The 19,167-nt window shown below is 37.4% G+C and overlaps 1 protein-coding gene across 1 annotated transcript in view; it reads right to left on the reverse strand.

Annotated features, from left to right (window-relative positions):
• LOC107077121 (uncharacterized) overlaps window positions 1-19,167 on the reverse strand; it is a 38,051-nt gene that overhangs the window by 9,892 nt on the left and 8,992 nt on the right. Inside the window, exons 2-9 of the mRNA XM_069189310.1 lie at window positions 12,586-12,639; window positions 12,258-12,317; window positions 11,525-11,611; window positions 5,795-5,854; window positions 5,463-5,522; window positions 5,134-5,193; window positions 4,450-4,536; window positions 2,955-3,011 (exon numbers count right to left, since the gene is read on the reverse strand). Coding sequence (XP_069045411.1) covers window positions 2,955-3,011; window positions 4,450-4,536; window positions 5,134-5,193; window positions 5,463-5,522; window positions 5,795-5,854; window positions 11,525-11,611; window positions 12,258-12,317; window positions 12,586-12,639 — 525 coding nt within the window. The remainder of the gene's footprint in view (window positions 1-2,954; window positions 3,012-4,449; window positions 4,537-5,133; window positions 5,194-5,462; window positions 5,523-5,794; window positions 5,855-11,524; window positions 11,612-12,257; window positions 12,318-12,585; window positions 12,640-19,167) is intronic.

Here is a 19,167-nt window from a genome sequence, read left to right on the forward strand (position 1 = left end):
GATTTGTACATTGTGACCTTTAGTTTTCAGCATTTATTTTTTTGAACATCTTTTAGAGAGTGTTTCTTTAATATCCCCAGGGGGTAAGTTGCTGTTTTAATATTACACAGCCCTGAAACATTTTCTAGACGATGTAAATGATATACTGTATCAACATAAACACTTAGTTTTTTCGTAAGTAGCCTCTTCTAGCTCAGCAGACCTATTTGATTTCAGAGTTACATGTTTTTACTACCTGCATATAAAACCCCTGCATTAAACTTCATCTGCTATGTGTTTGCCCAGAGTTGAATGTTTTCTAGATATTTTTGAATTTTCCATTTTATTTGCTGCTTTGACTAGTACATACTAATTCTGATATTGTATCATCTGCAAACTTGATTTAGTTATCAACTATGCCATAATCTAGATCATTTACGGTATATAAATTTAAGCCAGGGGTCAAGTACTGTATACATCTCTCTGGTGCCCCTCTGGTGCTGTATACATCCTTTAGCTGTATCCTCTCTTTCCTCAATCTAAACACTTGCATTTCCCTCAATTTTTACCACCCACAATCTGAGAATCTGTAATGAAGAACTTTATTTAAAGCCTTCTGAAAATCTAAATAGATTGCATGACCAGTGTTTATCCATTACTGTTGTTGCTTGTTTAAAGAACGCTGACAATTTGGTTCAACTAGTCCTGCCTTTTCTAAATCCATGTCGACTATTTCCTAGGATATTATTTCCCTACAGGTGATCCTCTAGTTCCATTCTAATAAATCTGTAATTTCCATACTGTTAGAAATAATCAAGGTCAGTAATATTGGTGCATAATTACTTCACTATGCACCAATATGACAATATTAAGGATGGTTACTACATTAACAATTCTCCAGTTCCTAAGTACTACTGTACTTGGTATGTCAATAATGTCATACCATTAAAAATATATTTCAGAGGAGCTCAGAAAAAGAGTAGTTGTTAGTCTGGATTATTTTATCAGTCTGTAGAGGGTTACAGAACAATATTGGACATTCATCCACTTCCAGACAGATACAAATTAAAAATGTTCAAGAACACGATGAATCTACCCATTCATCCAAATTCTCCCTATGAGATACCTGGTAAATCACTCAGGAATTCACAAAAGACCCCAGAGTAACATCCAAGGATCTGCAGACATGAATAGTGATGGTATTCATGTCTCAACCATCAGGAAAAGACTGAACTGGGGGACAGTCAGGAAGGAACCATTGTTCTCTAAAAAGGACAATGTCACCTGTCTCAATTTTGTCTCTGATCACCTGAATGAATAGTGTTCTTGGGACAGACGAGTCAAAAGTTTAACTTTTTGACAAAAGGGAAATGTTTTGTGTGGCAAAAACCAAAATCAGACGTCTAAGAGAAAAATCTTATCCAAACTGTCAAACATAGCTGTGGGACTATTTTGATTAGGAGCTACTTTGTTGTTTCAGGACCCAGATGATGTGTCTTCATTAATAGAACCTTGAATTCGGAGTAGTTAGAGCATTGAAAGGGTTTCCACTGCTTGCCTAATCCCTCTAGTTCAGTGATCCACACTCTCGGTCCACCTGTGTAGAAACACACAGGGCCTTCTGGTTTTCTACCCAGCATCCTAATCAGATTGTTTAATCAATTATTGACTTAATTATTATTATAACAGTTTCCAGGTTTTTAGTCAATGAAAAGTTTGAGCATTGTACAAAACAGACTCTCCAGAGCCAAAGAAATGGGCCCTTACTTTTAAGAAATGTATTACAGCTATTTTTAGAAAAAAGTAGAAGTAATAAGCTTGCTGATCAGATTTATCTTATATATTTGGTATGACCACTGTTGTTAACGCTTAGCCTTTTTCTCTCAAAAACATCTTTGCATTCATTGACTGACACCAACTTGTCATTTTTGTTCACTTTTGGGTCTACCTCTGAGATGTAAAGGGAAACTGCAATGCTATTTTTATATTTCAGCATTGATGAGTACGATTAAAATCACAATAAAAGTAAAATGTACACAGTAACTTGTAAAATCTCCAATTTACATAAAAACTAGACAAAATTTCCAGGTATGCACAGTGCCATACTGCGATTCAGAATGAGGCAACAAGACTTTCAGTAATGTGTTGCCTCCCCATGATATTGCAAACAAGCAGGCTTACAAATACTACTTGTGAACTTTTTGTGCAGTTCATAGGGGAAGATTTCTTTGTTGAAAGGTCTGCTTGAGAACTTGAACTTATTCTCTCGTATATCACATTAGAGTAGTCATTGCAGTGACCAATGAGTAGGAAGGGGGCACACCGCATTGCAGTTCATGGAAATGCTCACTTTCCCCCATGGTGAGATGGTGAGTTAATGATTTTGCTGCCTATTTAGAAAGTTTTAAACAAATTCTATAATGTTAATTAATTTATTTTGTTACGGAGAATTTAAAGCTGGTCTGAGAAATTGGGACTGCAGTTCCCCTTTAATTACACTTTGATACAATACATTGTCCTACTGCTATGCAACTATCTTTATTGTTTTTTGTTTCATGGTATGTAACCATGTTCTATGAAACAAAATTCTTAGATTTTTCTAACAAAAGGCTAGAAATGATCCTTAGATCAGTTAGAGATTACCAACCAAATTATTTAGGTGGCTGAATCCTTTTTTGGTTCTGGTGGTATTTGAGTGATTGTGTGCCTTTGAGGATCCAATATACAGTTGTAGATACACTTTCTTCTTGTTCACACTGAGCCCCACAGTGACTACAGTGTTAGCACTTCAGCAGTGATGGGACTTTCACCAACGGCAATGCCATCATGCACATAAGTGCACAGCAAATCGCAGAGAAACACTGGATCACTGAATTCTGCCCTGCTCTGGTGGTAGTTGAGTGATTGTGTGCCTTAGTTTGAGGAATCATAGTCACAGTTCTGACACTTCAACAGGAGTGATATACAGTACTTACCAGTCTTTGGTTTAATTATAGTCTGCTCAGATTGTGTGACAGGATTACTAGTTGATGCTGAAAAACAAAGGATGGTAACTCTAGTGTGGAGGAATACTTTAAATTTCTCATCAATTACAGATTACACTCTTTATCAAAGAATCACATTTAGCTACTTATCCTAAAAGTAACGCAAAGCACTTTAATATTTTTTTTTACTTTAAATATTTCTCTTTGGGGTCTTCTGATTGGCTCATCTAGTAACTGCTCTCAGTGCAGGTGCAATGACTTTTATGATCATGGGTTCGAGCCTCGGTCATGGTCCTGGTCAACTTTGGCCGGGAACCTCAGAGTACAGCAGGAACAGTCAGCCAGGGCTCTCTCTCCGCAACACCTGGGCACTTTCAATAGCCATGTAGTTAATGAGGGACACAGTTCCCCTCTAATCAGCTCTGAGCCTCCAGTTGTACAGGGCTGTGTAGCCTGTGATGTGTTAAAGATGAATGACTGATGTATGCTAGCACACTGAGACATGAAAATCCCACGAATGTTTATTCCAAATCAGCTGGGTACATGAAAAAATGGCAATTCAAAATGTTAAAAATGTATTTCTATTTTATTATTGAAAGTGTATAAAATGCATCAATACACACTAAAGACTCAGCATATTTTTATTATGCTAATATTTTTATTATACGCTTTGTGATGGTACGGAAGGTTCAGACAAGATGGAAGCCCTTGTCTAGACTACATTTCCCAGGAATCTATTGAGAATGAGCTGTTACCCTTGGTCTCCAGATTATTTACTGGAAGACAACTGGTCAGGTTACTGTTTAAAAAGAAGGAAGCAAAGGCTTACAGCGGTTTTGATCTGCTGTCTAAAGAAACCGACACCAGACTCTCTGTGTGCAGCTTTACCAGAGGGAGTGATGACTGAGGAATTGGAACTGTGGAATAACATTTAGCCATGATGTTGATTCTGATACTCCAGTTGTTTTTAAGAAAAGACTAGATAGCTATGATCCTCATATCAGTTAGTGATTAGCAACCACATTATTTAAATGGGACTAATAGCTTCCTCTTGTCCAGTCCTCTCTTGCTTATTGGTTTTATTCCTTCCACATAAGTTATTTCATTCATACTGAGAAGGGTTCAAGGCAATAGGTCTGGCTGGTCTGCTACAGATGTCCTGTATATAAGAAATGACTTACTATTTTTCTGTAGCTTAGATCTAAAATTTTTGGAAAATAGAGTGAATAATTGTGTGAAAAACATTGCATATCATACATTTGAATTGTGAATAAATAGGTGTTATTACTTAATAAAGATGAAAGTAAGAACATTGATCAACAGCAATGATAATTACTGCAGGTTGTAATCCTATTGGTTGTTTTCAGGGAATGTGTTTAAAAACCTTAAAACAATAAACTGCTTGCATTACAACAACCCTGCACTTTATAGCATTTATGCCTGACTTGGATAATATTAAACGTATGCGTTAGAAATGCTTACTTACATATTTCTGTTGTAGATGGGACTAATGTAGTTCTACTGATTATAGTAGTAGACAAGGTAGGCAATTCATCTGTTGAATCTGATGTTCCTATAATGTAAAAAACAATTACATTTGATGTGATCTTCTCTTAGTTTAACCAGTAGTATTCTAAAAGTAACAAGGTTCATATAAAACATTAGATTTTGACATGTCTCATCTATAGCACAGTAATTCTAATAGTCAGACAGCTTGTTACATTTTCATTGTAGCGGGCTGTCAATTACTGAGCTACTGCTGATTAACGTTTTTCTTCAGAAATAACAAAATGTTACATTTTATTATTCAGAGTGGTTCTGTAGATCACATAATTCTAAAAACAAAATTGAAAAACAATTAAATTAAAAAAATATATTTTTCATTTTAAACCCCCTCCTTTTAATTCAGATTTGCCAGTTGTCAAGAAACATAGCAATAAACATAGCGTAGGTAATAAATATATTACCTAGAAGGGATAAAGATCCAACATACATTGTAGACACACTTTCTTCTTGTTCACACTGAACCCCACAGTGACTACAGCAAATTGCAGAGAAACATTGGATAACTGAATTCTGCCCTGCTCTGGTGGTAGTTGAGTGATTGTGTGCCTTTGTTTGAGGAATCACAGTCACAGTTCTGACACTTCAACAGGAGTGATATACTTACCATTCTTTGGTTCAACTGTAGTCTGCACAGATTGTGATGTGACAGGATTACTAGTTGATGCTGAAAAACAAAGGATGGTAACTCTAGTGTGGGAGGAATACTTTAAATTTCTCATCAATTACAGATTACACTCTTTATCAAAGAATCACATTTAGCTACGTATCCTAAAAGTAACGCAAAGCACTTTAATATTTATTTTTACTTTAAATATTTCTTTTAAGGACCTCTTGATTGGCTCTTCTAGTAACTGCTCTCAGTGCAGTGGTGGTAGTTGAGTGATTGGTTGAGGAATCTCAATTTTGACACTTCAACAGGAGTGATATACTTACCATTCTTTGGTTCAACTGCAGTCTGCTCAGATTGTGATGTGGTAGGAATACTAGCTGACACTGAAAAACAAAGGATGGTAACACTAGTACAGGGAGAAATACTTTGAATTTCTCACCAATTACAGATTACATTCTTTATCAAAGAATTTCACTCAGTTTAGTATCCAAAAAAGTAATGCAAAGCCTTTTAATATTTCTTTTTTACTTTAAATATTTGTTTTTGGGACCTCTTGATTGGCTCGTCTAGTAACTGATCTCAGTGCAGTGGTGGTAGTTGAGTGATTGGTTGAGGAATCTCAGTTTTGACACTTCAACAGGAGTGATATACTTGCCATTCTTTGGTTCAACTGTAGTCTGCACAGATTGTGATGTGACAGGATTACTAGTTGATGCTGAAAAACAAAGGATGGTAAGTCTAGTGTGGGAGGAATACTTTAAATTTCTCATCAATTACAGATTACACCCTTTATCAAAGAATCACATTTAGCTACAGTACGAATCCTAAACGTAACACACTTTCATATTTACTTTTACTTTAAATATTTCTCTTTGGGGTCTCCTGATTGGCTCATCTAGTAACTGCTCTCAGTGCAGGTGCAATGACTTTTACGATCATGGGTTTGAGCCTCGGTCATGGTCCTGGTTAACTTTGGCCGGGATTCTCAGAGTACAGCAGGATCAGTCAGCCAGGGCTCTCTCTCCGCAACACCTGGGCACTTTCAATTGCCATGTAGTTAATGAGGGACACAGTTCCCCTCCAATCAGCTCTGAGCCTCCAGTAGTAAAGGGCTACTTTTTGACATTTCTCATGTTTTGGTAAACCAAAACTTTTTTCTCTTTAACCTCTCTCTCATACAAATAAAAGAAAACACACAAACTTCCCCAACATTATAATTTTCTATTTTTTTTGTGAACTAAACAGTTCTATACACATATAATATCGGTGTGGCTCTGTTACTGATTTAAAAAAATATTTTCATTTATAATTTCATTTATGTAGCCTGTGATGTGTTAAGGATGAATGACTCAGATGTATGCGAGACAGAGGTATCTGCCTACACGTCCACATTCTCTCCCGTATGTGGTCACAGGGTTCATAGCAGCAAACCGAAACATGAATAACCCACAACTGTTTATTCCAGATCCAGATCAGAAAAACAAATCTGCAGTTAATGTATCATTCTTAACAACACTTCTTTCCACACTTATCCTTTTCTCTGCTCACCACGTCGCCCTCCGGTTTGCCGACCTGCAACCCTGCCACTCCTGAGGGCACTCATTCATTATTATTACACCCTTTGTGTAAAGCACGTTCAGACAAGATGACAGCCCTTATCTACTGTAGACCACATTCCCCAGGAATCCAGAACACAGTTGATCAAGTGACTGCTTTCAGTTTTTCTTAATCATTTAGGCCAGTCAATAATGGGGAGGAATGACGATCCCAGAAGAAGATGGACCAACTGCATCACTGGCAGAAAAGAAAGGCTGCTAAGTACAGCCAGGCGGAAAAAGGAAGTCTTGGATATGGAAGGAACCCACCGGGCTCGGAAGGGCAGCCCTCAGGAGTGGCAGGGTTGCAGGTCGGCAAACCGGAGGGCGACGTGGTGAGCAGAGAAAAGGATAAGTGTGGAAAGAAGTGTTGGCTAGAATCAGAGACAGCTGTGTCAGGCGATGCGGAGAGCAGGCTAGGAACTAAAGTTGGAGCGCCAGGGAATGCTGAGAGCCGGTTTGGAGCCGAAGCTGCTGTACTGGGCAATGCTGGAAGCTGGAAACAATGCAGAGTGGAGGCTGGATGCCGGGGTTGCTGCCAAACAGAATCCACCGGTCTGAAAACTGGGAGTCTCGTGTACGGAAAACACAGAGTTGAGAGCTTCCGATGAAAGGACCTCGTGAAAAAAAAGGACCAAATGGGTTTCAGGGCAGTCTTGAGACTGCAACATATGTGCAGGGTAAAGACTGTCTAGCTCAGCAAAAAAAACATGTGTAGAATGAGACAGAAGTGCAAGTGAAATGGTGCTGTGAAAAAATGACGAAGTGCTGTCAAAACTGCGCCTCAGCTTTATGTACGAAAGCAGGAAGTGAATAATAAGCTTTTGTAATTTATGGCTGTGTTTGTGTGTCAGTTTTCCTGGGTTTGCCAGCTTTAAAGACCCTGCTTTATGGCACTCCAAACCCAGGTGGTCACATCCTGTAAATGTCAGCACGTTAGGAATACAATAGTTGTTTAGAACTATGGTGACACACTACTAACAAATATAAGGTGCAGTATATGAAATGCACTTATGTACAGTATTTATGGATCATCTGTAAGTCATGCCTTCCTACATCTTTAATCAAACCCAGATTTATAGAGCTATTAAATACCTAATGTAACAATGACTAATTTAGGCCTTAGTAGTACAACAGTAGTACAGTAGTACAACATGTGGGGTGTGAATTAGTTATTTATTACACAATCATGTTAATAATTACTAAGGTAACCTTTATAAAAGCTTTCCAGTCCCATTGTTTAAGCTGGAGTTTACTTCAAGTAACAGCTGGATGACACGCCTGAATCGGAACAGCAACTATCAAATGGGTAAGATGGTCAGAATGGCTTCCTCTCATTTGTTACCTTTCTTATTTTTGACTAATTAAAGAAACATTTAAATAACATTCTCTTTTTGAAAACCATTTAAATGCACATTCATACTATAGCAGCAGCCATATCACTCTGCAACTCACAACTGGCAACCCACTGAAGCTAAGCAGGTGTGAGCCTGGTCAGTACCTGGATGGGAGACCTGGGGAAAACTAAGGTCGCTGCTGGAAGATGTTAGTGGGGCCAGCAGGGGACACTCACCCTGCTGTCCATGTGGGTCCTAATGCCCCAGTATAGTGACAGGGACACTGTACTGTAAATAGGCGCTGTCCATCGGAGGAGACATAAAACCAAGGTCCTGACTCTCTGTGGTCATTAAAATTCCCAGGGTGTTTCTCGGTGTACCCCTGGTGTCCTGGCCAAATTTCCCATTGGCCTTTTCCAATCATGGCCTCCTAATAATCCCCACTCTGCTCTCCTCCCCACTGATAGCTGGTGTGTGGTGAATGTTCTGGCGCACTATGGCTGCCGTCGCATCATCCAAGTGGTGGTGGTGGAGGGGACTCCCCATTACCTGTAAAGCGCTTTGAGTGGAGTGTCCAGAAAAGTGCTATATACAGTAAGTATATAGTAATTATTATTATTATAGAATTGCTGTATAGTTCTTGATAGTAATTTAGAAGATGCAGACAAACTGCATAGATGAACAATAATAAACTTCACATACTGTATCTTACAAGTTATTTACCAATTTGATTTTGCATACACCCTGTTTCTCCCTCATCAAAGTTGCGCCCTGTTTCTCCCTCATCAAAGTTCCAGGAATCTGCAAAGTGTGCTCTTGTTCTGCCATATACAGTAAGCAGCCAACTTCTGTGAGTAAGTGGAACTTTTATTTTTGGTGATACTTATTTTTATTACTAAGTATTTATGTTCCCACTTCTTTCCTAATCCCTCTAGTTCAGTGATTCACACACTAGGTCCACATGTACAGAACCAAGAACCTGTCACGATATTAGTTCCCCCTCCTTAAGGGTGCTCCAGCCCTTTCACTCAAGACTGTATTCTATGCACCTGCTCCCTATTCCCAGCCCACCTTAAAAGCCAGGCGCTGACGCTCATCCGGGCTCTGCATCTGATTTCCATATCGTGCGAGTCCGGGACCTGGAAGCGCCTGGTCCCGTTAAGGTTTTAACCTCTGTTCCCGTTCCTGTTCCCCGTCCACCGGTTCCGACCCGGCCTTCGTGGTTTTTTAATTCTTGCTCTGATGGATCTTCTGGTTTTGGACTTACTCTTGTGTTTTGGATATTCCCAAAGGACTACTCTCTCGGATTGTTCGCCTTGGCCACACCTCCCCTGTGCACTAGCGCACCTTGGACACGCCCCCCTGTCTTCTGCCCCGTATTCCTGCATGACGTTTCCCTAGTGTTTCCCCACTCCGTCGGATTGTGTCGTCCGCATAGGGTCCGGAAAGAACTGTTCGTTACAGGGGCTTTCTGGTTTTTAGCCCAATATCCTAATGAGATTGTTAAATCAATTACTGACTTTATTATTCTTAAACAGTTTCCAGGTCTTCAGACATTGAGACATTTGGGTACCATATAAAACATGGCTGTGACTCTCCAGGGCCAGATCACTGCTTTAGGCCTTTCTTTCAGGGGATGTGTTGTTAGCTATGGTTTGAAAAATGTAAAAACAATACTGTAAGTCTGTTGATTGGATATATCTTATGTAAAAATCACATATTACTGAATAACCTTTTTGTAATTGCAATTACATTTTAGCAACAAAAATATGAAAGTAATATGTATGATAATATCATTATTATTAAAAAATACTATACCTTGAGTAATGGAAAAGTCAAGATTGTCTCAGAAACACAAGTATACCCATTGACTGACACCAAGCACTGAAAACTGCCAAAAATCCTCCTTTTTATATTGTGATAGATTCTCCTCTGGGCTAGTGTGACAGGAAAGACCTACACACATAAGCCCATATTTTAGTTCTTCTTTTATACTGTAGCTTGGGGAAGATCACTCTGATTTTTTTTACTGCCCTCCCTTGTGATCCTAACCCTTGTTTATATTTCACCCTAGTTTGTATACTTTTTCTAAGCCTGTATTTGTTTGGAGTATTGACTGCTGAATAATGTTTGTCTAGAGGTTGGGAATAATAAAGTTAGACTGTTTGTTTTGTTTGACACGGTAAATGTGTATTCAAATTTTCCAATCATAAACTACAGTTCTTCTCCAGTCTGTATCACTGACATTTTCTGTTTTGTTGCACCTGTGACGTTAGGTTAACCTTTACAGCAGCTGCTCTTTGCCTGCTCTTATGCATAGTAAGAGGAATCAGCTCTTTGCAGGAGTAGATCATTTCCTCAGGATCTGTTTGAATGCTCAGGATCACTCAGCCATTCACTGGAGTGATGATGTGGTATTTCCAGCTCTCTGGACTGACTTCATCACTCAAGCCACTTTGATTTTGTCAAAGTAACTTTTTAGTCTACCTTGGTAATGTATTACACTTGACTTTGTGATAGGCCAGTCTCATGAGACAGCTAGGAAACCAAAAGCTAGAGATCACGATGATTCAACTCCAGGTGCTTTATTTAAATATTTTTCCACATGGAAAAACAATCTGTTCCAACAAATATCCATTAAACCTTCACTTCTCTCTTCTTTAGAACCATCAGTAAACAAGAATGAGTGGACTTGATTGGAAACTAAGGGGATGTGTGTTTAAACTTAGAACAGGAGGCACTTCACACAAAGAGCAGTTCAATGTGGAATAAGATATTCAGCCATGTTGTTGAAACTGTTACTCTAGCCTTTTAAGAAAAGATGATCCGCATATAAGTTAGTGGTTAGCAACCTAATGATTTAAATGGGCTGAACAGCCTCCTCTTACCCAGTTCTCTTTTCCTTTTAGTTATATTCCTTGAATCCTGTCATACAGACTAAGCAAGGTTCTGTCAGGTCTTCTATAAATGTATTTTACAAAATTACTTTTTCTGTGGCTTAGTTCTAAAATTCATGATAAATCCAATGAATAATTGTATGAAGAACCCTGAATACAACGTATTTGAATCACGATTAAATCATTTCTATTTCTAAACCCCCCCAAAAAACAACTAATGTTGATCAATTGCACTGATACAAGTAAAGGTTTATTCCACACTGAAAAGAGAAGAAAAGAAAAGGTGTCACAAACCTGAAGAAGGCTCCACAGCCGAAATGTTGTGTTTTTTATTTTTTCAGCATGGAATTAACCTTTACTTGTTCCTTTGCAGCCTACTCATGCTGATGCAGCTACCCATTTGAACAATTGCAATGATAAGGATCTAATATTCTTGATTGTTGGTATGGTTTTCAGAGTAGTATGTTTAAACACCTTAGTGTGATGGACTGCTTGCATTGCTCCAAGGCTGAGCTTTATAGCATGCATTCCTTATAAATTAGAAAATCTTACCTACCACTTTCTGCTGTAGACGGGACTGATATATTTTCAACACCTTTAGAATTAGTCAAGTTGTACGAAGAATTTGTTGTATGTGATGTTCCTATAATGTAAAAACAATTATTAATTGATGATGATGAATAATTTATTGATGTAATTTGCTCTTAGATTGTCTAACCGGTAGTGTTATAAAGTTGCACTTAAAATATGAGAATTGACTTGTCACTCCATAGCATGGTAAATCACACAGTCAGACAGCTTGTTACGTGTTCATTGTAGTTGGTGATCAGTGAGCTACTACTGATTTATCTTTTTCTTTAGGAATAACACAATGCTTCATTGTATAATTCACTGTGATAGATCACATAAATCTGAAAACAAAACTTTAAGACAATACAATTATTATTTCTTTAGACCCCCCTCCTTCTAATTAGGAAGTGCCATCTGTAAATAAACTTAGCTCACCATTGTAGCCTTTATATTATACAGGAGGGATGAAGATTGTGTAATCCAACATGCTCTCATAGAGTCACTTTCTTCTTGTTCACACTGTGCTCCACAGTGCCTACAGCAGTGATGGACTTTCACTTTCACTAACAATGTACAATCATGCACATAAGCACACAGCAAATTGCAGAGAAACATTGGATAACTGAATTCTGCCTGGCTCTGGTGGCAGTTGAGTGATTGTTTGCCTTTGAGGAATCACAGTCACAGTTCTGACACTTCAACAGGAGTGATATACTTACCATTCTTTGATTCAACTGTAGTCTGCACAGATTGTGATGTGACAGGATTACTAGTTGATGCTGAAAAACAAAGGATGGTAACTCTAGTGTGGGAGGAATACTTTAAATTTCTCATCAATTACAGATTACACTCTTTATCAAAAAATCACATTTAGCTACGTATCCTAAAAGTAATGCAAAGCACTTTAATATTTATTTTTACTTTAAATATTTCTCTTTGGGGTCTCCAGATTGGCTTATCTAGTAACTGCTCTCAGTGCAGTGGTGGTAGTTGAGTGATTGGTTGAAAAATCTAATTTTTGACACGTCAACTGGAGTGATATCTAACCATTCTTTGGTTCACTTTCAGTATCCAAAGGTTCTGACTTGACAGCAGTTGACGCTGAAAAACAAAAGAGAATAAAATTAGTGTAGTGGAATACTTTGAATTTCTCCTCAGTTACAAACTACATTCCTTATCACTTAGATGAGTAACCTGAAAGTATGACAAATAAATCTTTAACAGGAAAGCACAGCCCAGGAACATAGTTGTGATGCAAGATCTTAGTCGAGTAGTTATGCAAGACCATAGACGAGAAGATAGCAGGGATGAAGCACAAAGAGCAAAGTCCACTGTAAAACATAGTCAAAATCCAGGAATACAACAAAGCCGAGGATGCCAAGACATGAGAACAGAAACCTAAGACTGAGAGAGGAGATGACACAAAGACTTGTCTCAAAAAAGCCTGCTTCTAATAAGGCAAACATTTATTTCTGTGCGGGTTGTCCTGATCTCATGCCATAGCGTGTAGTTTTGGCAATCTGATTGGCACGTATAGATGAGAGTTAATGGTTGCTTTGCTGATCATAGTGCATTGTCTAGCAGTCCAGTAATAAATAGTACATGACTAACACAGGCCTTATACAGTAAGTGGTACTGTATGTGTAGGATATTGCTTAGTTACTTATTAGAAACAAAAGGTAATAGGTACCTACAGATGCAGCCATTCAAAATGAGCGGGGTACGTTGCGGTAAAACACGGTGGGCATTTCGCATCATAACGTGTCATATCGTGTCATACCGTATAATACCGCAGTTATGATAATAGTATCCGGAATCGCCGATAGGTGGAACCAAATAAGATAAACGTCTCGTGTACGGCATTTGAACTGTCGCCAGAAAACGCATGGTTTTAAATCTCATTCACTGCTGAAGGACAATCTTTTTCCAATTAAGAATTTAAGTTGTATACTCTTTAGACTTTTAATAATTTGAAACTGTTTTTTACAGCATGTTAATCATTAAACATTAAAAAGTTGGTATATTTTATAAAAGCAAGATTGCTCAGTTGGACAAAAGTACACAATCTACCACCTTTATCATAAATATTTAAATTATGCAAAAATATTTTATGCATCAAAGTCTTTACGGAAGAAATTACTAATAGTATTAATAATGAATGACCTTGGACAGGCTGTAAGCTCAAAGTATTACCGTGGTCCACTTTCTTTGTAACCGTCTTTGTAAACAAAAATCCGTAATTTTTTAATTGACAAAAAATAACACCACGATACACCACCATAAACTATATCAATTTTGGAACATAAACATAATATGTAAACTGTATATGGCTGGTATTGGTAGTTTAAAGAAAAAATACACACCAGTATTCTACTTTCTTCCTAAACATTTTAAGCATCAAAGTCTTGCATGTGGTTATTTTGGAAACATTTTTACGTGTTCTTTCTGACCATATTAAGTTTATATACCTTGTGAAAAGTCATAATGTTTTAACCTTTTCTGCAAATACACTCATTATTGGAGTAAACAAAAGCATACATAATATGGAATTGCGTATCTAAAGAAATTGGTAATGATATTATATTCATGTACTGTAGCTCAAATAGTAGTATAATACATTTACTATGGATATGTGTGCTTCTGTTTCAGTGCCTCTCACATGACTATGTCTGTGACGTAAAGGCTTAAGTGTGTACTTTATAAGCCTGACGTCCACGGGTCATGCCCTTCTGTTGCCATCTGTTTTCTTTTAACAAATAAACATTTCTTTGAAAAACTAAAATCGCAAATATTATGGACACTATATTGACATTTTTTATATTTCTAAAAATATTTATAATTCTAAATATATCTATATTTTGTAAATATATTTACATTTCTAATTATATCTAAGTATATAACCTTTATAAAAGAGTTGTCTAGTATTCATAAGTATGTCATTTACAGATGACTTACAGGTCACTTACAAGTCCCTTACAGGTGACTTCAGAAACAAAGTAGCACCAAAACTCTTATGCAGTTTGTTCTCTTTTGAGACAAGATTCACATTCAAAGTAAAAAGTGAAAAAAACATGAATTTATATTTCTATTAATTTGCAATCTGAAGGTTTAATTATAGCATGGTAAAATCATTTTTCAATATATGGACAGTATATAGTATGAGTTTTAATCACATTTGTTTTAGTTGCATGAAACAAACCCTCCAAAAATGTCTTCATCTCGGTTTTGAAGTTCCTTCCATCCATTTTCTAAACGATTTATCAAATAAAGGGTCAAGGGGGAGCCAGAACCTATCCAAACAATGAGCGCAAAGGCAGGGAACACTCCAGACAGGACACGAGTCCATTGCAGGGCATGTACAGACACAAACATGTACACACTCACACCAGGGATAGCACCCCAGGTCCAGAACTAAACCCAAGGCCCCAGCCCTGTGATGCAGCTATGCTAACCGATGCACTACCATGTTGCACACTGGTGATACATAACATACAAAACCTAGAAATAGTATGTGAATGGTATCGAATATGGATGTAAAGTCTTTGCAGTTTAACCTTAGTATTAGTGTTTCTTTAGTTGACAATATAGCAAAAATCTAAGGAAGAATCTACTTAGCCATAAAAGTAAAGTACCATCATCAAATACATTTATTAAATTATATCATTCAGGAACAGCGAACATATTCAGCAATAACAAAGGATAAATTGAGTGAAACTCAAATCATACAGTAAGTATTTTGTTTTCAAATCTGATTTTTTTTAGGTAGCCTAACCAACCAATGGGATTGTGAAGCGACTGAAAAGCTAATTTGCCAAAACAGACGTTTTTCATGCATTCACTAAGAAAAGGTAAGTCACTAACAAATGGTGAATGGTCAATATTATTTCTAGCCTAGAAGTTGCACTGCCCATCAAAAACTAGGTGTTTCAAGTGAAAACCAAGAAGAAATTCACGATTGCTACACAACTCATATGATAAAGAGTATTTGTACTTGTATAGAGCTGAAGCAGTAGATTAATAAAAAAAAAAACAGACCTTGGATTAGAACTTCCCAGTGAAAGTTGTTTCATGCCAGAACATCTGACTTGGTCCAGTTAACAGTACATGAGAAATTCCTCCCAAGCTATTAGTGTTTTAATGACTGATGGCAATGAGGCTGAGGGGTGATGCAGATACAGATATCACATCTGCATGGAGTAAGGGATGAGCACAAAGGAAAAATATTATCTTATTCACTACCTTAAACAGTTAAACAATGGGAGTGGAAATGTCTAATGTTTTGAGATGTTTAAACAGCTGGTTTCTTCTAGATTTTGTTTAAACTTGTCTGGTCAGCACAGGTTTTTGACATGTGTTCCCACAGTTACAGTATTTCTTTTAATTTCTTCCCAATTCCACCACTGGATAAGATGTATTGTTATTGAGAAGTTTAAAAAGAATAAAGAGAGTGTGAAACAGAGTTTCAAAAAGAGCCTGAAAAAGACCACTACTGCAATGATTGAACAGGCAAACATAGCGCTCTTGAAGACACCAAAAAAACCTCGTCATCCAAATTTCTATCAATGAGTTGAAGTATGCGGCAACACCAGTCATTAGAGGTGAAATAAATTACAAATCTCCAAAAGTGGAACTGAGCCATACTGTATATTCTAGCAGAAACAAATAATCAGGATAAAATTTATCACCAATCCCAGAGACCTGGGACACTCCAGAAATGCAGCAAGACACTTCCAGGAGACCTGTGCTTGCAACAACAGTAGCAAGGAGGTCTACTAACAAACAAGATAATGGATGCACCTTTTAAGATCGGAGACTTGTGCGCTTATATATTAGAAGACTGACATCAACACAACTAGTTGGCCTTGTGGACAAAGATCAAAGAAAAAAAGGATAACAAGCCATAACACTTCAGACTTAGAGTAACTTTACCACAAGGTCAATAGTTGAAGTATTCTCCTGATTATGTGAGGATCCTGAGTGAAACTACATACAGTGAAACTCTCCAGGAGGCAGAGGATATTCCTGACTGACCAACCCAATGCTGCCTAAATGCAATGACATGACATATCCTAAACACAGCTGTCCTATAACATGGCTACCGTAGATGTGTAACCTTAATGGAAAGCATGTAGAGACACCTTTTAGTGGAGTAGCAAATGACCTGCATAACAGAACTGTACAGAAGTCAGTAATAGGGTGTTAGGATCAACTGCTTACCAACTAATTGATCATAAAAGATACTAACATTTTAAAGTAGAATTTGAGCATAGACTTGATAAACCTTCTGTGTCATGGCAGATCAACACATTCCCACGAGCACAGATCCCCACAAACACCAACGCACAACCTAATTCTCCAACCACATCCCTTGTCCCACATCAGCTTTCTGTCTCTCTTTCTCTCTGAAACCTGGTGCTTCCTAGAAAACACAAACAGCGCTGTGATATTCTGGGTGATTTAATTTAGCCAAAGCAAAAACCTATGAACACCAAAATGGTTCTTCTACATAGATAGCCAATAGCCTTTCCTCTACCTGTTTTCAGCTAGAAATCTGGAAAACCGACCGTCAATATGCTTTTCAAAAACTAGTTGTAACAGACAAAACTATAAAACAGATAAGATGCATATCTTTAGTAATTTTCTTAAATACACGTAGCAAGTAATTGTACTTTATCCCAGTTATTTTGTAATTATATTCATTACATTTCTCTGAATTCTGGATTTAGGTGGCTGTGTAATTATTCTCTGTAAGCAAAAAAATAATATGGTTCTCTTTCACTCTTTCACTGGTAATGGGATCATTATCCTGACAAAAACATTAATTTCTGTTGAATAAAGGCCCATACTGATAAAATTAACAAAAGACACCTTTTAAAATATCGTTGGAGCATCCACATAAATACAAAATGCCCTTTCAGCAACAGATTTCAGAAAATCATTAATAACAGTTTCCAACCTTAAGGATATGATGAATCACACATTCTAGTTTCCCTTTCTAAATAGATTTAACTCTTTAGTACACAGTTCTTATTGCAATGTAGACCAACCACTATAGTCGAACGGTATGATAATGTTTACTGGTACTCTATGTTATTAAAAAACCTTCAGTATACCAAAGTACCTAAAGCTCAAGAATGTTGAATTCATACAAATTAGAGATACAATTTAACACAAATTATAGTGTGTAGCACTTCCCCTTTTCTTCATTTTAATTCTTAAAATTCTTATTGCATGCATTTGGGGGTATTTTGCTTACTGTTAAGAGGCTTAACTTTTTAAGGATTAAAGTAGAACAGGAAAGAAATCTGAAAGAAAGAACGTGATGTATGTTTTTCTTGCACAGGATAAATGCCTTAGTTCTTTCCTCTTATAGATATTAACAGTTATCCTGCCTGTTCTTTGGAATCATTTCCACATGGCTTAACATTCGACCCACATGTGCAGCATAAATCTTTTCACCTCAGAAATATTGCTAGACTACGCCCTATGCTATCACTAACTGTGGCTGAAAACCTGATCAACACATTTGTGTTCTCTCGAATTGACTACTGTAATGCTCTACTCACTGGGGTATCTAAATCTACTCTGAACAAACTGCAGTACGTCCAAAACTCAGCAGCCAGAATCCAGGTCTAGTGCAAGTGTTCACATTACTCCTATCCTGGAGTCCTTGCACTGGCTTCTGGTCAAATTCAGTGTAGACTTTAAAATCTCACCTATAAGGGTCTGCATGGCTGGGCACCTCAGTACCTGTTTGAACTTTTATCGCCCTACTCCCCACCTCGCAACCTTCGCTCTAATTCTGCTCTCCTTACTGTCCCCCAAGCCCGTCTACATTGTATGGGTGACAGGGCCTTCTCCTGTTATGCCCCCAAGCTCTGGAACTCTCCCCCCAGGAATATCAGAAAGACACCTTCTCTAAACTCTTCAAAAACTTCAAATCCAGACTCAAAACCCTCTTCTTCAGAAAAGCCTTTACTTAACTGGTTCCATTTGGTAATTGTGTTTTATCTTGTGTATTCTTCTTATTTATTGTTGTTGTCTTTCTGTAAAGCGCTTTGAGAAGCCACCTATCAATATCAATAATTGTTTAAATTGTTTAAAAATATAACAAAATACGTTTATCCAAATATTATATTAGGAGGCATTTCAAATGGCAAACTGTTATGTCATACTTGCTACTAATTTGATGGGACAAAATGAGCAACTTTGTCATGAAAGACTTGACACTGAAATACACATACAGTACTGTATTGAAGAAGATAACTCTTTGCAGTTTTGACTCTTTCCTTGCAGTTTAGAATCAAAGTTGTTCATGTCACTAATTCCTTAAGTGAAAAATGTGAATTCTGAGAGTTCAATTCAGGAAAATCCACAAAGTTTCTTTTCATTTTCAGAAACAAATCAATCTCTGTTCTACGTCCCTCGCTCTTTTCGGAACTTTCCCAGATTCAGTTATCTAACATTTGTGTGGTACAGAACATCCGCTACTCCAGAGACAAATTCCTGGTGATTTAATCCTCTTGCTCTGATGAAGTTGACCCCAGATTTTTAACTGTATCTACAATACTACTTCATTTCAGAAAATATTTGCAGAGATCTTCTTGGTTTCTAAAACAACGCAAAAGT

This window comes from Lepisosteus oculatus, chromosome 1 (assembly GCF_040954835.1).
Source record: "Lepisosteus oculatus isolate fLepOcu1 chromosome 1, fLepOcu1.hap2, whole genome shotgun sequence".
In the NCBI taxonomy this organism is placed as follows: domain Eukaryota; kingdom Metazoa; phylum Chordata; class Actinopteri; order Semionotiformes; family Lepisosteidae; genus Lepisosteus; species Lepisosteus oculatus.